Below are 27,912 nucleotides of genomic sequence, written 5' to 3'. Positions count from 1 at the left end.
CCCTAGTTTGTGCGATACAGGTCTGGGGTGCAGCCTACCTCATCTGCAGCCACCTCAGGTCAATCCAATCTAAATCCTATTCAGTTCATGAGATTGAGTGAGGCTCAGGCTTTTGTCACAGACTCCTAGATGTGGGATTTTGGGGTGTGTGTGCGGCAGGCGCGGCGGGCCGAGAGGTCAGCGCCGCATAAGGGAGAGGAATTGAGCGCGCGGAGGAACAGCTGTCCGGATGATGGATAGAACAGGTGGCTTAGAGAGAGATGAAGAGGAGGAGAGAGGGGAAGCGTGTTGATCTGCATTTTATAACCATCTAGAGGTGAGATAGAGAGGAAATCGGTCCGGCCGAGACGGACGGGGATTTATGTTCTCGTCAGGCTTGATGGATGGATGTTACCTGCAGTATATGATCATTTTCTCCCAGATCTGACTTTTGATATGCCCAGCGGTGGCGCGGGCACTTGACACAGCAGAAGACGCGCGCTGATGATGCGCCGCCACCAAAGCCACGGAAGAAGTGATATACCGACCGGGAATGTTTATTCAACTGTTGGCTGAATTCCCGGCAGCCGGAAACGTGTTGAAAGCCGCGAGCGCCTATCTCTCTTATGAATTATACTCTTTGCTTTTGTGATATTTAAGACCCTCTGATCAGCAATTCCCAGGTAGACACAGCTAGCTGTCTGACTAATAGGAGTAGGGGGGGGGGGGACGGGGCGAGGGAGCGCTGTTTCCTTCGTGGGGGGGAACATGCTGAGTCAGCGGGCTCCAGGAGGCCGCTGTCCATTTGTTAAGCGGCCTGTCACTTCCACCGCCTTCATTGTGGATCCCGCGGGTAGTTTATGTATTGATTTAACAGGGAGCCTTCCTCCATTTTTTACCATAAATGATGGCTCACTTGGCTTGATGCATAGAAGCCGCTTGTAGCCGCGTGAGCCGGTCTCCATCAGTAGTCAAAGCACAGGGGTCGCGGGTAATGGAGCTCGCCGCGCCCGGAAAGAACACTTCCACCGCTTTAATACGGTAGATCCGCCACCAATACCAGCTTAAAGCTAACATCCTGTTGTTTTCTTTAAGAGGAGGAACGATACTCGCGTGGCGTCTCATTTATTTGTGATTTTGCGGCGCGTCTAGATATAGTTTTACTGCTCCACTTTTTCGTCTCCCGCATACCTTGGAACATCAAGACGTAAAGCTCTTGGGGGATGTAGCCGAAGCTCCCAAACACAAAACTTCAACTTCGCTGAATCCCCCAGCGAGTTGCGCCGCTTCAGAGCAGAAAAATCCAGAAGTCCCATGTGTGCAGACCTATTTAGAGTTATTTAAAGTGGAATACTGCTGAATTTCAGCTTTGAAATATGTTGCTTCTTAGCTCTCGGACAGTTTGGTCTGTATTCATGATCGTTTACTTACCTCCATGGCCAGAAGTGAGAGAGCAGTGTGAGAAATTAAATAATTAGCAGTTGCTTGGGGGCAAAAATCCCCTCCCAAATTAGCAAAGAGCCCCCAAAAGTTTAATTATGGGGGCAAAATAAGCCTCCTGGTGAGCAGCAGGGAATTACAATATCGAATCTCATTTTGTGGGGAGTTTTGAGTCCTAGTAGAAGCAAAGATTTTCTTCCTCCCTAGTTGAAACTGTGGGTAGAAAACGCCTGCAGGCTCATTTATTGGGAATAGTTTATTGCAACTCACTCACTCACACATTGGAGTCTTTAGTTTTTACGTGTTATTGGTGATTAACAATCATGTATGTCCGTTAAATGTAATGTAATTATAATTCATTTAAGTCAATACTTGTATATGCCTATAGTTTGCATTCTGTATTTTTACCTTTACTAATGGAAATTTTTACCATTAATAAGTTTCAAACCTTGGTCATCAGCTTGGTCTCTTTCTTAAATAAACTATGTTAGAAATGTGTTCAGTGTGTTTTCAGTTTTATGAACGCACAACAGGAAGTATTTTTTGTCATGTAATGAGATTGCCCAAACAATGCCGCAAATTTCCCCCTAAAATTAGTTGACAGAGGAAACAAAAATGTTCCAAAATAAAAAAGTTAATTTGCTGTTCTGTCAGACCGAGGAGTTTGATGCTGTGTTAGCGGACGGCTCCGCAGAGGAAGAATGAAGGAAAGAGAAAATGAATGTGACAGCACCCGGGAGGATATGGCCTCATTTTCCCGTTCATAATTGAAAGCAGTAATACAATCTAAAAGTCATTTGGATGTAAATGTTTAGACAAACATCGCCGGCCCACAAAGTCGCTCTCCCATTCATTGTGAATGGAGCAGCGCTTATCTGCACATCAGTGTCACATCACAGATTGAAGTCTGGGTTCTCCAGTTTAAAACTTTTCAGTTGTGAATGAAACAGACCCACAGGACTTATACTAAGCTTTATACTATATGTTGAAATGAAATGAATGAAATCAAATCAGCGAAAGCACTATTACCGGTTAAACACAAGATAAACTCACTTAATATTCATCAGCGAATACACAGCTAAGCACAGTGCATTAGGTAACTGAGGTTAATTAGTGACCTACTGCTTAATGATAAACTGTCATCATGTGAGCTGCAGCAGCGCAGCATGTGGCTGTCCGGTTACATCATTCCCACCCTCTGCCTCTCCGGGCCAGACTCTTAACATGCAGCAGACAGTCTTTCTAACATAAGGACATTATTCTGCCATCACACTGATGCAACCGTGCTCCAAACCTGGCAACACGTTAGATTCAGCCCTGTGCGGATCTACCTCCCTCCTGATTCATGTCAGAACAGACTCTCTAATCTCAAAGACCATTCCTCAATGGGACTTTTTTAGCAGCAAAGGCTTAGATGCTCAAATACGACCAGTGCTCCATCTTGAGAATAAATAGTAATTGATTGGAATGTGTACAGTTGGGTTTGATTGTCTCTTTCAAACAGAAGATCGTATTTGAGTCATTTGAAACTTTTCTTTAAACTTACATATCGCTACATGTTTTGGTATTTTGAGGACAGAGGGTTTGCTGTGTGTGAATGTAACAGGGAATCAAGCAGAGCGGTGGAGGCAGATATAGTAGCGTTTCCAGTTGCTACGGTACAGTATACATGAATTATGAAATGTGCACTTGGGACCGGTGGTAGTGCAGATCATGCATAAATGCAAGAGCTCGCTGGGCTGTGTGAGTTTGGCTGGAGTGTGTGAGAGGGATGCTGAAGGACGGCCTCCGCTGTGGAGCCCACACACACTCTCTTTACCCTCCACATCTCCATCACAGGTGGAGGAGGCTGTGCCGGGACACATTTGCATCCTGAAAGTTTTATGTCTGTGAGACTTCGGCCCTATGAAACTGGATTGGGTTTTTTTTTACTGGGGGAGGTTCTGTAATTGTATTTATTACCAACGGCATCTGTAATTAACATTTTTTAATAATAATGATAATAATTAATTAATCTTTTTTTTTAAACTGAGTAAATTACCGATACTGTTTTTCAGTAAACTTAGAAGTCATCTGATAATAGCAGTTTGATTCAGTTATCTCCATGATATAATAATAATATGTTATAGATCTGAAAAGATTAGTCGATTAATTGATTAGTTGATCGAAAGAAAATTATATTTCTGATAATCAGTTAATCATTTTAGTCATTTATCAAGTAAAAATACCAAACATTCGCTGGTTACAGCTTCACAGATACTTTGGGGGGTTTTTTGGCTGCTGGTCAGACTAAGTAAGCAATTTTAAGAATCACTTTGGACTCTGGTAACTTGTGATGAGCATTTGTCATTATTTGTGACATTTTAGAGACTAAATGATGAATCTATCAGTGGAAAAAATAATGGATTGTTTAATCGATAATGAAAATAATCGTTGGTTGCAGCCCTAATGTGTTATGTTTTTGGTAGCCAATAGATAAATGTATGTGTAGATCAGTAGACCAGTAAAAACCAGTTCGAATGTGCTTTTGAAGTAAATTAATATTTGATTTTTCACTTCAGCTCAGGCAATTCAAGTATGTGAACAGCAGCCTTAAGCCATTGATGATGTTTTTTCTGTTTACACCGTATATACACAGAGGCTGGGCAAAGGCATTTTGTTTACCTAAGAGGGCTTAGAAGATGAGCTTCAGCGTAGCTAAACAGTTACGGATAAGACACCTACAGTTGGAGCAGAGCGTCTGCTATCAGCCTCTCTGTGTGTGGTTATCGTATTATTGAGCCAACCTGAGAGAAAACACTATTCCTCCTTCACTCTGAGAAGGCAAAGTGCCCCTCCCTCTCCCCCACATTTTCCTCTACATTTCTCTCACACTCGCTCGTCCTCTCATCTTGCGCTCTCTCCCCTCCCAGCTCTCTCTCCTGCAGTGCTGTGAGTGTTTGATGTAAAAAAGATCAACCGTAATTTCTGGATTTGGGCCTCTTTTGTATCCCAATTACGCTCTGCTGTTTGTTAGCGTGCCAAACATAGGTTTAGTCTAATGAGCGCTTGTGCCGATTTACAGTGATCAGCCCAATTCCACCCAATTTCTCTCTCTCTCTGAACTCATCAAAACAAATGTGAATGCTATCTGCTTTTCTTCCATCTCTTATTAGCATCTGCCTCAGAGCCAGAGACAAAACAAGACACATTCCAGTACCTGGTGTCTTTTGAAGAGAATCAGAAGGAGGTTTGGGAGGGGGGGGTTGGACACAAAAGTATCAGTTGCTCTATAATTCAATTACAGCATCTATTGAGGGAGAAGAGAAAGGAGAAACTTTGCCTGGGGTCCCTCTCTTTTGACTGCCCCCCTCTCCCACCACCAGCAGCCCATTATAAGCTCTGAATAAACCTCTGGCCCGGCTCTGAGGATCTCATCATTAAACCGGGCTGCGAGAGAGATCCCATCCCACGCTTCAAACCAGCTATTTGATCCTCCCATCTGAACTGATCTGCTATTGTGATCTATTATGAACCACAGAGCGGCGGAGGGGGAGAGGGGAAAGAGAGAGAGAGGTGAGGGAGAAGGTATTAGTTAGATGTTTTTGAGCAGAGGCAGTTATTTTATCCACTGTATCTGACCCTGTGCCTGCCCCCCCCCCCTACCCTCCGGGATATTAACTACCATATAATTGAGAGCAGAAGGGAGGAGGAGAAGGGAGGGATGGAAGGATGGAAGAGAGAGAGAGAGGAGATGAGGGAGAGCAAGGGCTTTTGTGGCTGATGAGGCTGCAGCCTGCTAATATGGGACCCAAGACCCTGTGTGTGTGTGTGTGTGTGTGTGTGTGTGTGTGTGTGTGTGTGTGTGTGTGTTCAGCGCTGCCAGATGGACACTTGATCACTGTCATACAGTTCTTGATTAACCTATAAAGGGAACGCAGTGCATAACCCCTGATCATCATCATCATTGATGAATGATGTAGGGACTTCACTCCTCTCTGGGCTTTCTTAACTTTTCCTTTGCTTGTTTTTTTTTTGGTTTTTTTTTTACAGGAAATGCTGTGATGCTTTTGACAATATTTCTTTTTATTTGAACGGGACTGCGGGGATGCGTTGCTCTGTGTAGTTTTGAAGAGGTTTGGGGAGAGACGTTTTCCTCAGAACAATATGCCTAAAATAGAAGCTGGTTTCCTCTGTGGCCTATAGCTATCCGTAACAATCCCTTACATAAGAGCCACTGTTTGTGCTTCTATACCTGAGGTTTTTCATAAACATGTCTCTCCTTTGGGACGGTGCGAGCGTTCATCTATTCCCTTTTCCCGCGCCACAGTGGATGTGGAACTAGAAATGTGGTTTACGTCTTTCTCCAATAGAGCTGGGACTAGAACTTCCCTGAAGCTCTTTGGCAGGTTGATTCCTGAGGCAGTTCGTATTCTTACGATGTCTACTTTTAAAAAAAACTCTTCTCTCTTCTATATTTCTTTTAGAAAATGAAGAATATTATAGAAGAAGTAAATAGCTTTCGCTGTGCGCTCACACTGCCAGCAACTTGAGGAATCTCTCACTGGAAGTCCATTCATTTTCTGTGACCAGAAAAAGGTCAGCTAGAGTGTCAGCTAAAAAGGTCAGCTGGTGGAAATGTTTGCTACAGCTTAACTTTTTAACTTTGAACATCACTGATCAACAGCCATGCACATGCTAGTGTTGCTATACTGTATGTCCCTCTTGTCACTGCATCATCATAGCTTGCAATTAGTTCAAATCTGCAAAGAGTTAAATAAATGAAACTTTAATGATCCCTGTGGGGAAATTGCATCAATGCAGCTGCAGAATCTCACTCAAAAATCAGCAAATGAAGACGTTATAGAAGTTATAGATAGAAATAGCAAAAAACAGAGAGTAGGATGTAGATAGTGATATAATAAATAAAGGTAATGTGGAGAAGCTTCATTCTTCTCTTGCTCCCAAGAATTGTACAGTTATAAAAGTGTTTACAGTTATCCAATTGACACAAATACACAGTCCAAATCAAGGGCATATGTGCAGGATGTGCAAAAGCTGTCCACATTCAGAACCACAGATGCCGGTAACATTTGAACAGGATGTGAGCATTTAAAAAGGAACCGCAGCAGCGTAGCGATGTGGCTTCTAGCCGTGTGACAGCAGAGTTAGAGTAGTTCATAGTGACAGTTCATAGTGCAGCTTCGGCTCATTGATCAACAATACTTTGGGTTTATTCATCACCCCGGAGCCCAGGAGTGAAGTCCATGTGGTCTCCAGGTGGTGCAGCAGGTGGTGGTTAGTGGCCCTGGCAAGGAGGCAGCTGCCTGCAGCGCTGGTCAGACTGGAGCCAGGCCAGGTGAACTGGGAGAACTGTGGACCTGGGAGAGAGAGGCCATGAAACCCACACCTCTGTATGTGTAACCAAGTTGGTTTAGTTGCCTAAACATAACCGTTGGCCAAACTTCAGGTGAAAATGCTGTGTCCAACTTGTGTTATTGTCGCAGAATCCAGTTTGTGGTGGAGGAACGTAAATCTGCGTTTCAGACTTCGTGCTCATTTCATGACATTTTATGAGATCAAGTTGCAACAGAAACAACAGGTTGCAGCGCTCCTGTGATCTCTGGTGACTCCGGACCAATTTCCTGCTCTGTGGCTGGCTCTGGCTTTGTGGGATGAACTTTGAACTAAAGCAAACATCCATTCACACCGCATACAGTGCATGCATAAAAAAGGTGCACTGTGTGTGTCCATACTGTATATGCATGTTCCTTGTCTCTGTATGTGTTTGGGGGTGTTTCTTGGGCCAGTTCATGACATTCCTCCCAGTTCATCCTTCTGTCAGTGTGTGTGTGTGAGAAAGACACTCTGATGGTACCAGAGATTCCCACCATGTTTTCATTTAACATGACACTGAATACTCAACACCACATTAAAGCATTGCTTCGCAGCAGGGAGGGCTTCGACTGGGGCACTGGAAGAAAACCCTGGATTTCATGTGACAATGAGGGGCTGTCTAGTGTTACTGTATGACTTTTTTTGGACGAAGATTAGAGGAAAGTCCCATTCTAATCGTTGGGAAATCTGTAGCCGAACCTCTGAAACCCAATCAGTGTTCACCATGAGAAACGACACTGAATCATAAGGGTAATTTCACACAAGTAGAATAGAAGAGGAGAGAATTTAACAGATGACTGTTCATAACAGTTCCCAGTATGTGTAGATTTTACTTAACATGTTGACTTTGCATGCTGTAAACTAATGGGATTGCATGATTACTTCGTAGTATTGTGATACCAAATCCATACAGTAATAGTGATACCAAACATTCTGAGGTATGGTAATATAATAACTGTCAACATTCATGATCCACACAGGATGACAGCTTGTGTTGGCAGTATTAATATGAACATAGCAGTAAAGACCCTCGACCTCATAGTAGAAAGTTTATCCTGGCTGGTTGAAGAATAGAACAAGGATCAGGTGTAATGTGACTCTCACACCATGAGGTCCGGGCAAAATAGCCTCAGTAAGTCAGTCCATATGCTGAGATTAATGCAGAAATTGTTTTATTCAGACATTGGTGCAAAAAAATGTGCTCAAGTGCAAAAGAACAGCAAACATTTCAGTCTGTTAGACCAGAAGTTTTTAACAGGGGGTCGGCGGACCCCAGGGGGGCCCTGGCCAGATGTTTTTAAATGATTCCGTTTTATTTCAATACTTTGATAAAAATAATATTTTTGCTAAAATACTGTCTTTTGGCCGATGCTGGCACATGACCACATGCCCCTCACCCCCACCACCACACAATTGGGGACAATCAGAGTAACTATTAAAAAATAGATCAGAAAGTTGTAATATAAAGTTGTACTGGAAGTGATAAATTGCTGGAAAGTAGATGCTTTTGGCAGCCTGACTGAACTTCAGTTAGCCAGTTAACCGGTCACCTAGCTAGCAAACCAATGCTACAATGGGCCGATTCCTGATAAGGAAAGAACCTGCTGGTAACACAGAGTCAGACAACCCATCCACATCCGAGGGCCCTGTCACAGGGAAAGCTCCAGAAGAATCAGCTTCAGGGACGGATTTACATTTGTCACAGACAAAGCAGGAGAAGAGGCATCACTTTGTTTTATATGCTTGGCACGTCTTCCTAACGATGGCATGAAGGAATGAGCAAACAAAGTAAAATGCATCTCTGTGTCTGACTCCACAATACGGCGACGAATTGAGGAAATGGCAGAGAAAACTGAAATCAGCAGAGGGATTTATCATTCAAATTGACAAGAATACGGATATTATGTACGATGCGCAACTGCCGGTGTGTGTGTGTTATGAAAAGAATGGGGGTAACTCTAACCTGGCAAGGCCGCGCAACAGGAGCAGAGGTCTTCAAAGTGCTTGATGACTTTTTCAAAGACATTCACAAAAGCATGTGGCATTACGTAGTGACAGAGCCAGAGCAAATTTCAGGTGGTGCCCGACCTGCATACGACTTCAAAGTGTCCAGTTGTTTTGCCCCCAACTCCGTCATTTTGACTGTGTGCATGTTGACGCATACGTTTCCACGTGAAGCATGAACCAGCTTTACGTGTTGAGCTCAGCAATGTATTTCATACTGTTGTTAAGGTTGTGATCCTTGAAGAAAAACACATTAAATACTCAATACTCGAGCAGACTTCTCTTTTCTCCCACTCAGAGGTGAGATGGTGAGATGAGCGAGAGAGCGTGGACCTTCGTGTTCGAATTGCATTCTGAAATCCATAACTTTCTACTGCGGCAAAGCCACAGTGATCTGGCTGCTGCCTTCTTTGACAAAGAGAGGTTAACTACGTTGGCCTGCCTCACAGATATTTTGGTCGAGCTAAACAGGTTGAACAGCTCAGTGCAGGGGAGAGATGCCAATGTCCTTCAGCTGTATGGAAACTTGGAGGCTTTTATGAAAAAAATAAAGAGTTGAATAGAGCAGGTGGAAGAGGATATTAGCAGTGTTTCCATCAAGGGAGGAGCACTCGGACATAGTTGACATCAAAGACATCATCTGTAGACATTTGAAGAAGCTTCTGATTCAATTTGAAAGGTACTTTTCTCAGTCTAACCGCTGGCGCCGTGACACCAAATGGATTCTGCTTCCTTTCAGTGACAATATAGCAGCGGGGTCGAGTTTAACTGGCAGAAGAGGATCGTTGATTGAGTTATCCACAGACACTCTTCACAGAGGCAGATATGAGACCCAGTCCTGGATAGGTTGTAAAAGAGTTTCCACAGCTGACACCAGAGGCAATAAAATGTCTTTTGCCATTTGCGGCCACATATCTCTGTGAGAGTGGATTCTCCACTGTTGTACACCTGAAGAACAAATAACAGGGCCAGACTCCAGCCAGGAAACGATATGAGACTGTTTCATATCAGACCAGATCACCAAGAATATAGACTGTGTCCAGCTCACCATGCCCAGATTTCTCACTAACAAGATAGAAAGATAGAAAAAAGGTTTTTGCACACCTTTAAATGTGAAAAACGTGTAGGAAAAATCAACTGACTGTGAATAGATAAAGAATTCCTGCACACACTCAATACTTGCAATACTTTATTTCTTGTATGCCAGATCAAGGTCTTCTGGCATTGAAATAAAGTATTGCAAGTATTGATTTTATCTATCCACTAACAAGATTTTTAAAAAACCCATTTTAAAACCTTTTTCTATTTATTGCTTATGAATGGGGTTGGTCCCTGGGTCAAATGGGTTAAAACCACTATTGTAAACTATCATCACTGCTACCCATAACATTAATATATAGTAAAAATACATCCCATATCCAAGTTTTAAAGAGTATAATGACAAAACAAACTAATAAATGAACTGAACTGATAAAGAATGAATCAACAAGTAGTTTTCCTTCGGTCTGAGAACATAATGCTTCTTGGTATCATTGGGTAAAGCCGCTTATAACCTAGTAACTATTACACCTATAAAGCTATACAAGTGTTTTTATGATAACAGTGAGTGACGCCGTGTGTGTGCGTCGCTGTGTGTGTGTGTTCGGGAGGGCAGAGGGAATAGGGAATGCTCCCATGTCCTCCTAAGTGCTCCTGAATGTCACATCCTATCTGCGGCCCGTCCCCAAGGCACAAATGGACACTCCATCCACTTGTCAGGTGATTAATCTCCACTCCCCTCTCTCCCTCATCTCCTCTCCATCTCGCATTCACTCTGCATACACAGCTTTGTCAGCCATTCAGAGGACTGTCAGACACACACACACACACACACACACATTCAAACGCCCATACACACGACGCTCTCTTTCCCTCGTCTCCACCCAGTGAAGATCAATGAGGAGACGGATGTATTATTCAACACATTAATGTAGAGGTGGGGGTGCTTTTGTATTAGTGCTCTGGCAGAATTATAAGGATTCCTCTAAAAATGATGAAGTTACATGACAAGCCAGAAGAAAGAAAGAGAGAGAGAGGGAGAGAAAGTACTGGGGAAGAGTAACAGCTTAGAGAGAGGACTTGATGGGGGAAATCTCAGTTGATCCCCTGTGTGTGTGTGTGTGTGTGTGTGTGTGTGTGTGTGTGTGTGTGTGTGTGTCATAGCAGCAGGACCAGAGGCCCCTCTCGTGGCAAAGTGATGCTCTGGGAAGCAGTGTTACAGTGCTAATGGGCTTCTAGCAGCAGAACATGTCCAGGCTGATGCTTAGTGTGACCGCTGGGCTCTTACGTGGCTGAATGCTGATTAGCGATGGGGGCGGGTGAGCCAAGTGTCGGACACTAAAACCGCAGAGAGGATGAGACAGCAGTTGCGTGCAGCTGCCATACCTGTACACATGCAATAACAGTGTACCCCCCCCCCCCACACACACACACACACACGCATTGAGCATCATGTCTGCTTATTGGCGGATCCTCAGCGATCTCACTTCACCTCTTGTCCTCTATAAAGGCAAGGCATTAGATCGTGAAGTGGTGGGGTTATTTCTGTCAAGGGTTGGCACTTAGCATTAATGTAACTGTCTCCCACTCCTGCCACTTCCACAGCAGCGCGAGGAGGCAGAAAGCCTTCACTTCCCGCAAGCCCCACACTGAAACATTTAGCCGGTCAGTCCGGGATAGGAGAGGCAAAGCGCGTTTAATGAGACATGCCATGCCATCTTTGTCGTGTAACTCCCAATTCAGGAGACAATGAAATTTCATTGGCCCGTAGAGTGTAATCCCCGACTTCCTTAATGTAATTGGAAATCAAAGAGTCCCCATCAGACGCTCCCTTTATTACTCAAGGCAGCTGGATGGTTTTTTTTGTATCGATGCTGTTATTGGTCTCCAATAGGCCCAGGATGTGATCCGTTTATTGTGGGAACCAATAAAGCTTCTTTATGACAGAGACAGGTAGCCTTGCAGCGTGTGTATCAGCGCCTGTAGCCTTTAGTTTTATCAGCACTGTAACATTTGTATAGCCATATTACTGGCTGCTGGAGGCCATTTACTTGTATTGCAGGATTAAATGGCGTGGGTCAAGTGCACCTTATGGTAGTCCCAGTTATTGTTGGCACCGCTGTTGTAAAAGTAGTCTCTCTTTGTGACTCAGCTTACAGTAAAACAGAATTTCCTGAAGATTGCCTTGCAAATCAGGATTTTTTCTGCGAAAGACAGAGGCAGAAAACAGGAGAGAGAAAGAGCAAGAGATAAAGACAAGTAGGAAAGTGTCATCTGCCTCTTTCTCTGTGTCTCTCTGCCAAAAGGAAAATGTTGTTTCCTCCCTTCACCATTTTCACTCTTTCAAACTCCCTTTCCTCTCCGCCTCTGGCAGTTGCCGTGGCCCGACCGGTTATTCACACATAATTACAATCTATTTAGGAAGCATCTCTGAAAGGACCAGTGCTGTTAGGAGCTAATTTTCTACTAAATTAACAACACAAGTACAGTCATGGAAAAAGGCCTCCTTATTTTTTCTAGCTTGTCTGTAAGTAAAAGTCCTAATGATTATGAGTTTGTTTCATCAGTGGTACACAAAACACGCACACACACACACACACACACACAAAATGTTGGGAGTTGATTAATTGGGGCACCATTAATTGAAATGTTGGTTGTTTTCTGTAAAAATAGCTGTGTAGCGCTCTGATAGCCTTCATTAGTCTCTGGGGCTGTGTTTAAATGGCACATTGAAAATGTCATGTGAATAAATCTATTACTGCTTGCAGATAATTAGGGGACTGAAAAAGGGACAGAATGCACAAATAACAGCTGGTTTTACAGCTTGCCGCAAGGAAATATAATATATAATAATGTTGTAATAATGTTGTTTTTTTTTGTTTTTTTTTCAGTCATATGCTATACTAAACATCATTATTGGGCCTAATGCAGTTGACTACATCATCATAATGTGTCTTTTTTTTGTTAAGTGGGGGTGCATGGAGGGCTTATATAACCGAACGTGGCTGCCCTCCCCCTCTCCAGCCCTCTCTCCCCTATATGAGGCACAACGTACCTTTAATGTGTCACAGTGAATTGAGAACAGCGGGGTGGGAGGTAGGCTGCACACTGGGAGCCCACGAGGCAAGCCAAGATCAAGCAGCGGGGAAAAGGGAGACATTCCTATGCATACATGAATATCATTTCAGCGAGAGAGAAAGGAGAACAAAGCCCGCAGAAGTTAATGGCTTTTCCATATCTTCAAGGCTTCCACTGTCTCTCCTCTGTCCTCATGTAGTTTGCGGGGGATCAAAAAAGTAGCTGTAGCAGAAGCCTGAGTATCGGAGATGAGTGTTCTTACTGTCAACATCTTCTTCCTCTTTTGCTCCCTATTTCCCTGCTGTGGTATCTTAAAAGAAAAATCAACCCTCAGATACTCTTACACTGTTAGATATCATCGGTCTGTGATGTCCGGTGCATTCCAGGAGTTATTTTGTGATGATTTTGTCATTTATTTTCCACTTTCCCTCAACCGGTCTCATCTACTACTTCAATTAGTGATTTCCTACATTTCCCAGAATGCCTTTCAACAACCCCCAGAGAATGGGCCTGGATTTGTTGTTTTCAATCAAAGGTGGGCGTATGGGCATTGAAATAGCTTGAAAGTGTGATCATTCGGCTGTGGGTTATACATGTCGATGATTGCAGACACACCCCTTTACTCAAAACACAACATGTCTTGTGGCTGCATTGTATTCTGGTCTATTGAGGCTGCTGTCAGTGGAGAAATTGGTCTCTCTGCCTCTTCTACGATGGATTTCTCCCTGTATGATTGGCGAACATGATTGTTGAAAGAAGAAAGAAAGAAGAAAGAAGCCCTTGCTCCGAGAGACTGACACCAAAACCGTGCGTCAATGGTGCGCACCATTGATGTTTCAGATAGCTGAAAACATTTCTGCTATCAAACTCCATTGTAGCTGCGCTGGAAATATCATGTTGTCTATGTTTGGCAACAAAATGGGCCCAGAAATGGGAGATACATCACCAATAGCTGATTTTAAACAGTGTTAAAATGTTTTATGGTGGATTGTTCCTTTAAGTTCTTTGCACCGAAAGCAATTCAGTGATATCCACATTTTTTTGGAGCAATGCCACAGCTGAGGACCACAGTGGAAAGGAGCGTGGCTTTTTTGTGTTCATCCTCAAAGTTCTAATGATGCTCAGTAACTATTCCTCATCAACACCAGCTTCATCTTCATCATCATCATTACCATCCCCCACTTTCCTCCTAATTCTTCTTCTCCTCCATCTCTCTTTACATCATCATCTTCAAGGTTGGTGGGGAAAGTAAATGAGTAACACTTTGTGACAAAGCTGGCCATACCTTAAGACTTTAAAACACACTGGGATAAATATTTTCCAGAAAAATGCATTTATTTTGCAAAAGAGCAAGATGAAACAAACATTTTGATTGATAATGTCCAGCTAGGAGCTCGCTTGTTGTGTATAAAAGGTATTTTGTCTGTTGACTAAGCAAACCAAGACTGACCAGTCAAGTCAATGCTCGCATTAATTAGCTCCTGACTAATCATAAAGGCAACACATGTGACCCGGCACTGAAACTGAAATGATCATTTGTGCTGAATTATGGTGACATTTGAATCATGAAGGAAATCAAATTAAACCTATAAATTTGCTCAATAAACGATTTGCAATAAAATTAAGAGTCAATGTCCCTTGAAGGAGGCTCTTCTGCACACGCTCTCTTGTTTAATATCTAGTCAAGGTGCCCTTGTGCAAGGCACTTAACCCCAGCTATTCCCATGGAGCCTCTCTGCGGCCGAGGTGTGAATGTGTATAAATGTATGTATGGAGAAGAGTGTACGTGCTCAGCAGACCTGGATAAATAAAGGTCAAAAGAATCGTCATCATCAGTGCCACGTTCATCACCGCACTTCAATATTTTCCTATTCCCCTCTCGCTTTCTGCCAAACGCCCAGAACAAGCTAATTAAATCTTCTGTCAGGCAAGGAAATCGCTCAGCTTTCATCCTCCCTCCATTCACGTCAGTCACATCAGGGACATGCATAATGACACTTGTATTAGGGCTGTAATTCCCTCGTGCATGTTAGACATTTCTCTCTGATCGCTGCCGCCTGCATGCTAATCATTTATGTGACACGTACTGTTTTGTGTGTGTGTGTGTGTGTGTGTTGCGCCTGCCCAAGACGGACAGGTTTAAATGTGTCAAGGGGGATGTGTGGCAGCTTTATCAAAGCTGGCGAGTCAATGTGAAGAGGTAATGACGAGGCATGCAGATCAAACAGCACCATGAAGACAGACAGGCTGTGGGAATTCACCTGGACCTCCACCACACACACACACACACACACACACGCACCGCCTCCCTCAGGCTAACGCATTCATACTTAACCTGCCACTCACTCAGGAATGCACACATTCCTGCGAGTCTCTTTGTAAGAGGGGAGCCACGAGACAATGTGGCACGCTGATCAGAGTGAATGGCAAGTCAAAACACTGAGACAGGAAATTGCAGAAAGAACAGAACCAAACTTCCTCTCAGCTGAAGAATTTAATATGTAGACTGTTTGGGAGAAAAGAAGGTTATGGTCATGGGCTTGGACTGCATACTTGCATGAATTGTATCATTTTGTACAAACATAGTACATCTGAACAGGTGTGATTCAGCCCACAGTGTGTGTTTCTGCTCTCCTCCTGTCTTTGTTGGCCTGTCTCTTGCTCCTAGCTGGTGTTTTCCTCCTCCTGCTCTCAGCATGTGTGTGTGATTAAGCAAAGATGTAATGAATGGGGACAGTGCCCTGTTGTTTGGCTATGGACTGCTGTTTCCAACTGAGAAAGCCATTAACCAGTTAGGAGGATTGACTGCGAGCCCAGCAGCGGCCATCAACCACTGGATTACACTTGCTGTTGACATGCAGTTTTTTACATCTTGACAACATCACATGCTTCTGGCTTTTGGAGAGAGTTGTTTATGTTCTCAAATACAGCAGTGAAATCATGAATCCTTATATTGCGTATTACTCCGCTTTGACTGGACAACTTTTGAACAAAGGATGATGCTCTAGCACACATTTGACACTGGAGTTGCTCTGTGGCCGACGGCAGCAGACTGGTTGTACTGTGCCAGCTCCCAGCTGTGAATATGTGTAACTATGTGAATGTTAAGCAGGGTGGTGCTGAAAGAGAATACACAAAGCTATAACAAAATTTTGTGTGTGTGTGTGTGTGTTTTCCAGACCAGTGCGGTGCTGTGTTCAGGAGGTTGCGCTCTGCTGGCGGTCAGCTCCCTGTTGGCCATCATCACCATCTTCCTGCCCAGTGGAGGATGTGAGAGGAGGATCTGCACCCTGGCTGGATACATGCAGATGGCTGCAGGTTAGTACAGGCACACACACACACACACACAGACAACACAGACACACACACTCCGGTTTCTAAATCTTGAATTCTTGAACTTCTGAAGTCGTACGCCCCTTCAAAACTCCTTATTTAAAGCTCTTGTATTTCCCTGCACCTCTCAGGTACAAGACATTCTCCCCTCTCCAACCTTTTTACCACCCGAACCATTCTGCAGCACACACTGATAGCGCTGCCTATTACCACAACTGTAAAAAGGAGCTGACTTTGTTGCCCATCAGTCAAAAAAAACAACAACCCTGAGGACAGCTGCTGCTAGGCAACCGGAGGCGGCACGGCAATCGGAGGGGTGAACAGGCGAAGGGAAGGCAAGGATAGATTTAGAGCCTGCTGTAAAAAGACAATTACAGCTCCTTAACACAGGTCATTGGTTCAGGGCTACATGTGACTTATCAGGCCGCCACTTTCATTCAAACAGAGGAGCAGGCCCATAAACAAAGCATGGTCTTAGCAGCGCATCGGCTTTAAAAAAGCCCATAATACACCACAGCACTTGTCACTAGCTGGTACCAGGCTTCACCCCCTCTCGCCTGGCGCACTGGACCATTTTAATCGCAGTGCGTACAAATGTGACGCATTGTCCTGTTTTGATATGGGAGACTTGGTTGGAGGTGGACTGCCTATTTCCTTACATGTGTTTGTCTCGTGGGTGTGACCTAACATTTACCACCGCAGTACTTGACAACACCAAATACATGTACTGCATACTTGCACTGTTTGTAATAGAGATAGAGTAGGATTTACTAATGACACATGAGATTTAACCCTTTATTACTGTGTGCGATACTGTGTGTATTACCAAGCGCTCAACAAGCTCCTCTAACAAACCAATCAACCGCTTGTTAAACATGAGGCTTTTTGGACTTTTGAAATTTGGAGAAGTTCCTTACATTTCTTCCTTTGGACTTTTCTGAAACTCTGTCCAGCACTGTTGAGGAAGTTTAGAGTTAACAAGCCTCAACTTTTGTTGACCACTCCACTTCTTCATCTTGCTGACGTCAGCTGTTTTTAACTGATCAACAAAACCCTTATCGGTTATTTTTCTCTTCTCATTTATTTAGCGTCAGCAGCAATTACATAGCCGCTATCCTTGAGAATATTGAGCAGCTGATTTACATCCCGGGAAGTGGCATTTAACTAAGCGTAATTAGAAGCTGAATTCATTGGGCAGGTTAAATCTTTATTGACAAAGCCGGGACTTTCACAGGGCATGGTTAATGGTGTGTTTAAAGTGGCGCTTATTGCTTACCGCCAGACCCCCATACTTCTCTGTCTGACTCCAGAATCCGATCAATGGCGCTTTGGAAAGATGAGAAAGAGTCTGAACTGTGGCATAGCAAGATTGCTGAGCTTATTGTGCCTGTGTGTGTGTGTGTGTGTGTGTGGTGTGTGTGTGTGTGTGTGTGTGTGTGTGTAATCCTATTCTCTGGAATGGAGCTCAGTGTCTAGCGTAGCGACAGACGATGCTAAATAACAATGCAGAGCGAGGAGCCAGTCCTTTGTTCCATTTCCAGGTTGACTCTTGTCTAGATAGATGGAGGTTTCAGAGAGAGCACACAAAGCCCAGAGGAAGGCAGTTCAGAGGAGTGTGTTTGTTTTCCCAGCCATGCTTCGTGGGAGTGTGCGCGCGTGTGTGTGTGTGTGTGTGTGTTGAGAGAGTGCTATCAAAGTGGGCCGATAAACGCTGAAACAAGTAGATTAAGAACAATGGTTTTCTTCATGCTGTGCATATTATCAGTGTTTTCTTGAGGGTGTGTGTTTTCCAGCGCTGTTAGATAGGAAGGAGTGAACTGCTGACGAGACGCTGCTCGTCAACTTTCCCTTTGCCGTTTCGACTGATGGCTGTTTTGATCCCCATACTCCCTATCTCTGACAGCCGAAGCAGACATACTGTGTGTGTGTGTGTGTGTGTGCGTGTGTGTTTGTGCGTTTGTGCATTCTTGTATTCCTATCCTTATGAGGGCCAATAGTCCTCATGAAGATAGAAAGATTAGGGAAATCCTGCAAAGTGAGGACATTTTACCAATTGTCACTTATTGTTCACCATATGAATAAAATTGCTATCCTCTTTGTTTGGAGCGTACACATTACATATGTTAACTTTTACTCCATCAATGGTATGGCCTGTATACATAACATCCTGCCCTCGTCATCCTTTTTTTGATTAAGTACAACTAAATTCAACTTGTCACTTTTTTAAGGAGCTATTTCAGGGTTCAGGATCAAAGGATCAAGGTTAAGTTTAGTTTAGGGTTAGGCATGTAGTGGACACAGGTTAGGTTGGGATTAGGGAATGAATGTAGTCAATTAAGGTCCTCACAAGTACAGCAATACAAATCTGTGTGTGTGTGTGTGTGTGTGTGTGTGTGTGTGTCTACGCGCACGTGTGTTGCAGTGTTAGCTCCACACTGGAAGCCACACTCCAGGCTTATCTGAGAACTCCCCCTCCTTCTCTCTCCCCCTTTCTCACTCGTCTCTCACTCACACTCACACACGCATGCGCACACACGCACACACACACACACAAAGTCAAACCAGGAGAGGCTTTTTCGAGGTAAAACTGCCCGGCTCTTTCCTTTCTCAGCCCGGCGGTCCCATGGGTGAGGTCCAGAATTAGACTGTGAACTTGCTCACCCTCCACTGGTTCAGCACGGCGCTCCATCCAGTGGCTCGGCTCCTCCGACGCGCAGCGCTGCCGCCATCAATGTTTTACACTCCGGAGGAGGGAGGCAGCACATTTTTATGTGCTAAGGCAGTGAGGTTTTTCTCCTACCATGCATATTTTATCAGCCTGTTTTTCTTAGTGGTCGGGATCCACTGGAGAGGACGGCTCTTTGGTGTGTGTGTGTGTGTGTGTGTGTGTGTGTGTGTGTGTGTATGTGTGTGTGTTGTTTTTTGGGTGACTGAGAAAAGAGAGAGTGAGACATGCACACACATGCACACTTCATAGTGCCCAAACTTACATACACACACATGTATGGACACCGACGCACACACACATAAGAGCACATATTACACACATTGCTAGTGCGCGTAATATGGGTATTTATGTGTAATAAATACATAAACACGCATATTACAGACACTAAATATGCACACAAGCACATGCAGACACACACACAATTGCATACATGAACACACACACACACACGCCCCCACACACACACACACCACAGAGTATTTTATTCTTTCCAATCAATTTTATTTTCATTTCAGCAGCAGGGTCCTGCGCTGATGCTCTGGCAGTCCAGTTCTAAAGTGCTTTAGCTCTGCCCTTCACGCACGCCGCGCTCACCGGTGACTTCAGTTTATCTTAGCGCCGAGCCCATTCACGGAGAGTGCCGAGCCGAGGACGACGCCGGGGCTTTGTGACGGAACGGCGCTCGGGCGGGACCCTCGCTGCGCCGTTATCTGTTCAGGACCGAAGACACGTCACGCTCCGCCGGACGTACAAGCCCCCGTCTCCGATGTTTTCCCGCGGCGTTATAGCCTCATTAACATACGGAGATCGTTTACATTATGTGCTCGAGCGGTAACGCGCTGAAGATTTTATTTGCTACGTCGACTGCCTGTTGTTTTGTCTCTTCATTGATGTGGGCACTAGTGACTACTTTTCCAGTTCAGGAAAAAAAAAACAACACTCCAGCGCCTTAGCGTGAGAATGGTTCTTTGATCGAGTTTCTCGGAGTAGGTACTTGAAACGCACATAATACGCCTGAAGCTGTATTTTTCTGCTGTTGAAAGGAATATGAGCACCGACATTATTTACCTGCACAGGCGAAGGCAGTTGTGTTGCACCATCAGGAGCATGTACTGTGTGCCTTGTTGTATATAGAGAAAGAAGAAGAAGAGACATGGGATTCATCAGTAAACAGGGAGCCACAAGGGAAATCTGGTATTACTTTGAGTGTTGAGTACAGTATTGCTGTTGGATAAAGGTTTTTCAAAGTGCGAAAAAGATGTAAAACGAAATAAACGCTACTTGGTTTCAGTCATGATATTGATTTTGAATCAAAACCATGACAATTTGGCTGGCATTGCATTAAACACTTTGCAGTCACAGCACGGCGAGTGAAAATGACTCCATAAAGGAGTGTTTTCTTTTGCTCAGTGAACTCCCACAAACTTTTGGCTGAAAAAGGTTTCTAATTGGCATCCAGCTAAACTCCATCCAACCCCAAATGTATCCGATGAATATTCTCCTTTGAAGATTCTCCCCCCACTGCACGGGCAACTTTTAAAACACTGCCTTGTTATCTACATGCCAATCAGAGACAGTCCTTCAGTGGTTTTATCCCGACTCAGGCTGGTTGGGAAAGGGAGTGCGTATTCCTGTGCCTCACACACACACACACACACACACACACACACACACACACACACACACACACACACATCCAGTTCCATTGTGCTGATGCCGAGGAAGCCCAGCCTGCTGTGTCAGCGTTCCCCTGGGCAAAGCTGCTATGCAGATGTCCTCCCAAGCATGGTGATGAAAATAGGAACTGTGCTTTGATCAAAGCACCTGCTGTGTTATTTCAGTGCTGCTGTCGCCGTCGGAGCCCATATGGTACCTGTGCCAGCTGTCAATCACAACGCCGATACAGACGAATGCATTTTCCATATCAGGCTGGGATAGAGCTGCAGCCACAGGAATCTGTCCAGCAATTAAATTACACTTAGGCTGTTTTTTCTTTCATCAGTGGGTGTGGAAGGATGGATTGGACCGTCTTTTTTTTTTTTTCATCACCATTAGTATTCTGCATCTTTACCTTAGAGAAAGTCTCAGACAGAGAGACAACTTTTCTTGGAGAGAGAAGACATCACTGACACAACGTTTTCTCCTCCATCTTTGAACTCCCTTTCTGTCTTCACCCTCTAAACATGCCTCCGGGCGGCAAAAGTAGCCGTTCATGTCTAGTTTTCCAAATTTTTGTGTGTTAGAGGAGCAATTTCGGGCCAAGGGCCTAGGTCAAGGGTGTTACTCTTTCATTTCGGGTAGCCATCCCTCCGCTCCGACTGAAAACGGCACGTGAAATGCCACCTGCTCTGCCAAAAACTGCCTTTAATCCCTTATATTCCTGCTCTTTTCTCCCCTCTCGTTCTATTCCCCACGCACATCTTTACCACAGTCTTAACCAGAAACTTCTCTTGCTTGTTTTTTCTGTCGATCAGTGATATTTCTTTCTATTTCATCATGAGTTGGCTGGCTCCAGGCTCTCATACACCTCAAAGTGCATTTCGCTGGGAGACTAGAACTTGTTCACCATCGAATTTCACAGATCTACCAAGACATCAGAGAGAAGTGCTGGGAGAAGACCTGATTTAGCTGCTACACATGAGAGCCTGCTGTGCTTTGTGTGTATTTGTGTGTGGCTGTGCGTCTTTCAGTCCGTCTGTGTGTCTGTTTGTGTGTGTGTGTGTGTGTGTGTGTGTGTGTGTGTGTGTGTGTGTGTGTGTGTGTGTGTGTGTTGACAGAATGTGACCTAGTTTAGTTGCAAAGTGCGATGACATTGTGACCCCTTCACCTGTGACTCACAGCGCACTGTGACGACGGACATTAATCATGGATGCGTCCCGTCAGTCAGCCAGAAGTGTGTGTTCATGCATATTTTTGTCTCTGTGTGTGCGTCTGTGTGTGTGTGTTAGTATGTGTGTGTGTCACTTTTATGTGTGATCAGAGCTGCATTTTGCTCTTGCTGTTGACAGTAATGTGTTCGGTCACATCTCATCATCGCTGCCTCCAGCATCCACACCCAGCAGTCGGAACATTTTCTTTGGGTTTGTGTTCTAGTTTTTCAAAAAAAACAAAAAACAACCTCTCATTAATTAAACAAGATAGGACAGAAATCATTAATACTAATTACAGAAATACTACAGAACCATTTCATCTGTGACCTAGACAAAGCATTTACAAACATGCGACATGCATTTGTTGCATGCATTGAATATGTATTACAGCATCTTTCATCATTACGAATGTAACCAAATGGATAAATGAGGCCTAATGTACATATGAATCAAAGCCTGTGCGTGTGTACTTGTGTATCCTGTGCTCACTCATTGGTCAAATCTGTTGTTTAATTATGGGCATGGCGGCACTCTGCTCACTCACTGATACATTACCCACACAACTAATTGGTCTATCAGTCAATTAGAGCTGGACTGTAATTAAGAATGAACTTTCATGCTGTCCAATTCATCTTTTTTTCATATACTGCAGAGCGCTCTCATAGGCTTTGTGTGGAGGCGAGCATCTCAGATCCAACTACTGATTTCTTTTAAATCTATCTTTAATGTTGCCTTTTGAAAGCATGTCTGCGCTTTGATATTTTCTTCCACATAAAAAGTGAAGAGGCAAGAACACCAGTGCATTCCAGAAAGAGTTTTTTCTTTCCCCTGATATTAATGTGCTTTACAGTATTAATCAATGTCCCTCGTCTTCTAACTGTATTGAACTGTATCTGAGTGATGCTGGATGTTAAACACACACACACACACACAAATGCACACACACACAGAAACCGTCCTAGCGTGTGGTTACGCATTTCTGAGTTGTGTCACACTAGTGAGCAACAGATGACATGCTGACGGAGGGGAGAAGGAAGATGAAGGGATAAAAGGAGATTGAAGGGTGAAACTGTAAATCTTTTCCGTCCTCCTGGAATCAGCAGAGATTTCAGAAGGGAGGAATTGCAGCACTTTCTTTTTTATCTTTTTCATATTTGTTCTGGTGGACCGACTTGAGTCCTTTTCTCTTCTGTGAAATGGAGAAAAACCGTCACAGGGTCCAAAGTGTGTACTGGTGTTTTCTTATTCCTTTTCTGTCTCCCTTCTCTTCCTACTCTCCCGTCATCCCCTCCCATGAAAGCCCTGGCAAACACGCACACAGACACACACACACACACACACACACACACACACTCAAAGAACTACAGCCTATGCATATTACATGAGTCCTCCACCTCTGAAGGCCTCTCTGCTTTTTCATTTTGCAAGTTACAGCAGAGATGATGAGGTGGAAGCCAGATCCTGCACTCAAGGGCTACTTCCTTTCTCTGGCAGTGTGCAGCAGGTTCAGTGCAGAGCAGAACCTGCTCTCTGTGTACAGCTGTTCAGGGGAAACGTGCACAATATTCCTCAAGTGACTCATGTTAAAGGTGCTTCATGTGGCATATTTAAACATCAATATGTCATTGTCAAATTAATTGTGAGACCTTGGTATAATTACCGTAAAGAGATTACTAGGTGCTGATGTCAAAATTAAGACCAAATTTCCCATAAACCCTGTTGCTTTCTGTCACAAAGAGAGGAGGCGTTTGTTTTCTTTCTCTCTTTCCTGAAGAGGATAAACATGTTGGAAGTGATTTTTTCCAGCAGCCTTTCACCATCTGCCATTGAACTCTGAAAGCTTTAGCTCTGTTTGTGCTAGAAGAGCGGCACCCTATTCTTGTTTTGTGCTGTAAAGCAATCGACCTTTTTGTCGTAAAGCAATATTTTCACAATGTCCGACCTAGTGGCACACAATGTAAAATGCAGGGTAGAAGCTGCCGATCTTCTCAGCGATAGTTTATGGTAATTATACTATTATCTTAAAATGAATGTGGGCAATTTGTCCGACAAGCCGAAAGCGTTGAGAACAATTTGAGCTAAAAATCATGTCTTTTTTGAATGAAACAGCATCTCTGGCTGGAGGTGTGTTGTCATGGCGATGTCTGCAGTGTCTGAACAGGAACTGAGGCCAGAGCACCAGGGTTAACGCTCAGCTGTGTTCACTGCATGTTTGACTAGTTTTTACGGAATCTCTAAATATATCTAGACACTCTCTGCTTCCAGTCAGGCCACAGCCACAGAAATATACCTCTAGCTGCTGAAAATTGCTTCAGGCTGTCCATGTAAGAGTTATGAGGTTTGCGTGTGTGTGTGTGGATGTGTGGATGTGTGTGTTCATGTGTGTGAATCCCAGGAATTCCCACCAGTGCCTGGTTGATGAGAACAACAGCCAGGATGACTCATTGTTGTGTCTGTTGCTGTTGGATTGCAGCTGCTACGGCTGCTTTAGTCCTCCACACTGGTCCCTCAGCCGTGAACACACACTTGGAAGTGCATTTGTGTGTGTGGGTGTGTGTGTGTGCGTGTTTGAGTGTTCTTTCTTTTCAGTTTCATTTGTCTTATGACATTTTATCCTATTCCCACTTATGCAGTGATTGATCCGCTGTTGAAAAGCTCCTTTTGAGGGCGTAGCTATGAGTGAGGGCTTGTGCAGCTTTCTCATCACAGTTTTTGTTTGTGCCGTGTGTCTTTTTGAATTTGTTTTTCTACATAATATAACAGGTTGAGACCGCTGGTTCTTCTGTATCTGTCACACACACACACACACACACACACACACACACACACACACACACACCCACATGCACACACACACTATGATTGATTAGTCAGTGCCTCTCAATCATATTTGCATTGCTACGGTTTATGACTGTCTCATTTGCATGAGGTAAATGAATGTGTTTGGTCTCCTAAGTGAATTAAAACACATCTGAAGAGTGTGTGTGTGTGTGTGTGTGTGTGTGTGTGTGTGTGTGTGTGTGTGTGAGCGTGAATGTATATGTGTGTGTGCTGGTCATGCTACTGTGGCCTCCTGTGGCATATATGAAATCATATTAACAACTGTGGAAACAATGGTGAGACGGATGTTTCAGACGATTGTCCAGTCTGCCTCAGAGCATTAACATTCACAGCTTTACAATTTCCTACTGTCAGAAGCTTTATTGAGGAATTCCAAAGGAGCAGGTTAAAGAAGAAAGAACAGCGAAGAACAGCAGCGATTCAAGACTTTCTAGGAAGTGTGTGCAGCAAAGGCAGAGGGAGCGGTAGAGGCAATATCGCCTCACGTGATCACAGCGAGAACAATGGCAACACGACGGCTGATGACTGACTGTGTACTTTAGAGTCAGCTGGGCAAGAGCAGATACCAATTAGATCCGGTCAGCATGGTGTCGAGCAAGTGGACACACTTGCCAATCACAGAGCAACAGCGAAGCCAATTAGGATAAAGTTCATCATCTGCTGATGTGGCACCAACTTACCAGTCAAGTGATTTGGGAGCTGAAGCAAAACCAAAGCTGCAGGAAAAAACGTGTGAAAACCTGCCTAACTCCTGTGATATGGGAATTGAGGCAAGCTGTATGAAAAATCTTCCAAATTCCAAAATGCATCTCATCTTGCAGAAACCCACTGGCTGGCAGAGGAGATAAAACAGTACAGCAAGGTAGATGATCAAGGCTGAGGTCTACATGAGCTTTTTCAAAAGCACAACTGATGGAAGACAGGACTTTCTTTGTCTCAAACACACTATTTTTTCAAAGGAGAGCTGGCAGTCCACTCCCCTTCGGATGATAAAGGATTTTTATTGATGCATCACTTTGGTTTCTTTTAATACAATTGCTGCTCCTGGTATCTTATACACGTAATGGATGTGTGTCCATTTATCACTGTGGTTTCTTTTCATTTGATGCTCGTTGTTGACCCGACTGCCAGACTTAGGCAAGCCAGCTCCATCCCTTGCTTGTGTGTGTTTCGGTGTGGAGCTTAAACACTGCCTGGTGTAACTACATAACGCGCCATTCATTCATTGGAGTGGGGCTGGAGGAGCTTTGACACACATACAGCTGCTCTCAGTGTCTAAGAGATGGATTTTCCAGTCGGTATGTGTATGCGAGACAAGTCTGTCTGTCCACTCAGACGTCAGACTAAATTACACCAGTGAAAGATGGCTGGCACTTATTGAGATTATAAAAGCTATCTGGCTGAGAATGTGTGTGTGTGTGTGTGTGTGTGTGTGTGTGTGTGTGTGTGTGTGTGTGTGTGATGAGGTACACTTCTGAGCCATGAGACTGACTCAAACATACTACTCCATCTTTGACAAAATAAAAGACAGGTTCATGCTATCCCCCTTGACACACACACACACACACACCTACACTTACACACACACACACACACACACACACACACACACACACACACACACACACACATACATACATACACAAATAAAGTCAGCATGGTGCCTCTTTAAAATCAGATACACACTCTTTCTCTCACCAACGTCGATACTTTCTCTATACATAAAGAGGCAGGTAGGCAGAGGGACGGGTGGACACACATACACAAGCAATGTTCTCTCATGTCTCATATGTACTACACACACACACACACACACACACACACACACATACACACAGACACACACACATCTTTCTTCCAAGTCCTGATAAAGTGTCTCTCTAGCTAAGTGGAGGAAGAGGATATGATTTGTGCATTGCTCTCTGAGGTTATTTGTAAGCAGGTATCGTATCTCACCATGAAGCTAGAGCTCATATCAGTATTCTGGGTGAAACCTCCAGCAAAGCAGCCCCCCCCCCCCCCCCCCCCCACACACACACACACACACGCACACACACACTTAAAGGTGTCGTAAAATCACTCAGTTGTGGACAGTTCTTTATCCCCCCATCAGGACCAGACTTGCATATTATTCTGGTCCTGTCCACATCTATGCACACACACACACACACACACATGATCTATTGATTTCATCGATCACCTTTGTAATGAAATCTGTCCTCGTGCGTTTGGTGTTTTCACCGGCTGATCCACTTCTTCCATGCCACTTGAACAAACAGCGGACATCCATCTATATGGCAGCATAGGTGTGTGTGAAGTTGTTGTATTGATATAAACATGATGTGTGGGTAAGACTGATGAGTTAAGAAGCAGATTATGCCTTTTGTCTGAAGAAAACAATTTATCTGCAGTAAGTATGAAGAAAAAAAATGCTGATTTTCTCAACGACGGCTGTGTATTTTTAAAATCTTGCACTGGGTTGGATAATTTCAGGTCTCAAGGGCCTAAAGGTCATGAAACTACATGACCACTTAAACTTTCAACTCGAATAAAATAAACAAAACACCAAGCGCAGAGATGCGTTTTTGCAGGTGTTTTTTTCCATGACAGCTGGGTTAATCAGGTCTGTGCAATGGCGTAGAACACACACATACACACACACACACACTTGCCTCCTAATTGATATGTCCTGTGTGCGTTGGGGCGCTCACGCAGCTCATGTTGATTGATCTGCTGATGGGATGGATGCTCTCAAGCTTGTGATCTAATCTGTTACAGCAAAGAACTACACGCACTGAAGATAGAGAGGATAGGAGAGAGATCTCTGTTAGTCTGTCTCTATCTTTCTTCTCTCTCTCTCTCTCTCTCTCTCTCTCTCTCTCTCTCTCTCTCTCTCTCCTCCAATGCATCTCTCACCTCGCTCGCCTCTCTCCGATTACAGTTTAAAGAGTTCACCTCAGACAAACAGACACACGGGGAAGAAAGACGAATGGGGTGAACAGCCCGGCTGGGATAGAAAAGATTAAAGCCTGTAGAAGGTGCTCCGGTCTCCCTACCTCCCCACTCCCCCTCTTCTTCTTCTTCTTCTTCTTCTTTCACCGCCGGGCGTGTCACTCGGGGGTCAAGATGAGGCTGCCAGCCAGGAAGTGAACCGTGAATAAGACGCCATCACCCTGACACGCCGCATTTCTCCACCGCACCCTTTATTGTGTGTTTAATTGTCTT

The 27,912-nt window shown here is 44.2% G+C and overlaps 1 protein-coding gene across 1 annotated transcript in view; it reads left to right on the top strand.

Moving 5' to 3' along the window:
- Positions 1–27,912, top strand: part of LOC139645158 (LHFPL tetraspan subfamily member 7 protein) — an 85,634-nt gene that overhangs the window by 7,728 nt on the left and 49,994 nt on the right. Inside the window, exon 2 of the mRNA XM_071520792.1 lies at positions 16,095–16,233. Coding sequence (XP_071376893.1) covers positions 16,095–16,233 — 139 coding nt within the window. The remainder of the gene's footprint in view (positions 1–16,094; positions 16,234–27,912) is intronic.

Source organism: Centroberyx affinis, unplaced genomic scaffold, assembly GCF_046629955.1.
Source record: "Centroberyx affinis isolate AG114_WGS23_722 - 3 ecotype Tasmania unplaced genomic scaffold, CSIRO-AGI_Caff_v1 ptg000069l_1, whole genome shotgun sequence".
Classification (NCBI taxonomy): Eukaryota; Metazoa; Chordata; class Actinopteri; order Beryciformes; family Berycidae; genus Centroberyx; species Centroberyx affinis.
This window is presented reverse-complemented; position numbering and strand designations above follow the sequence as displayed.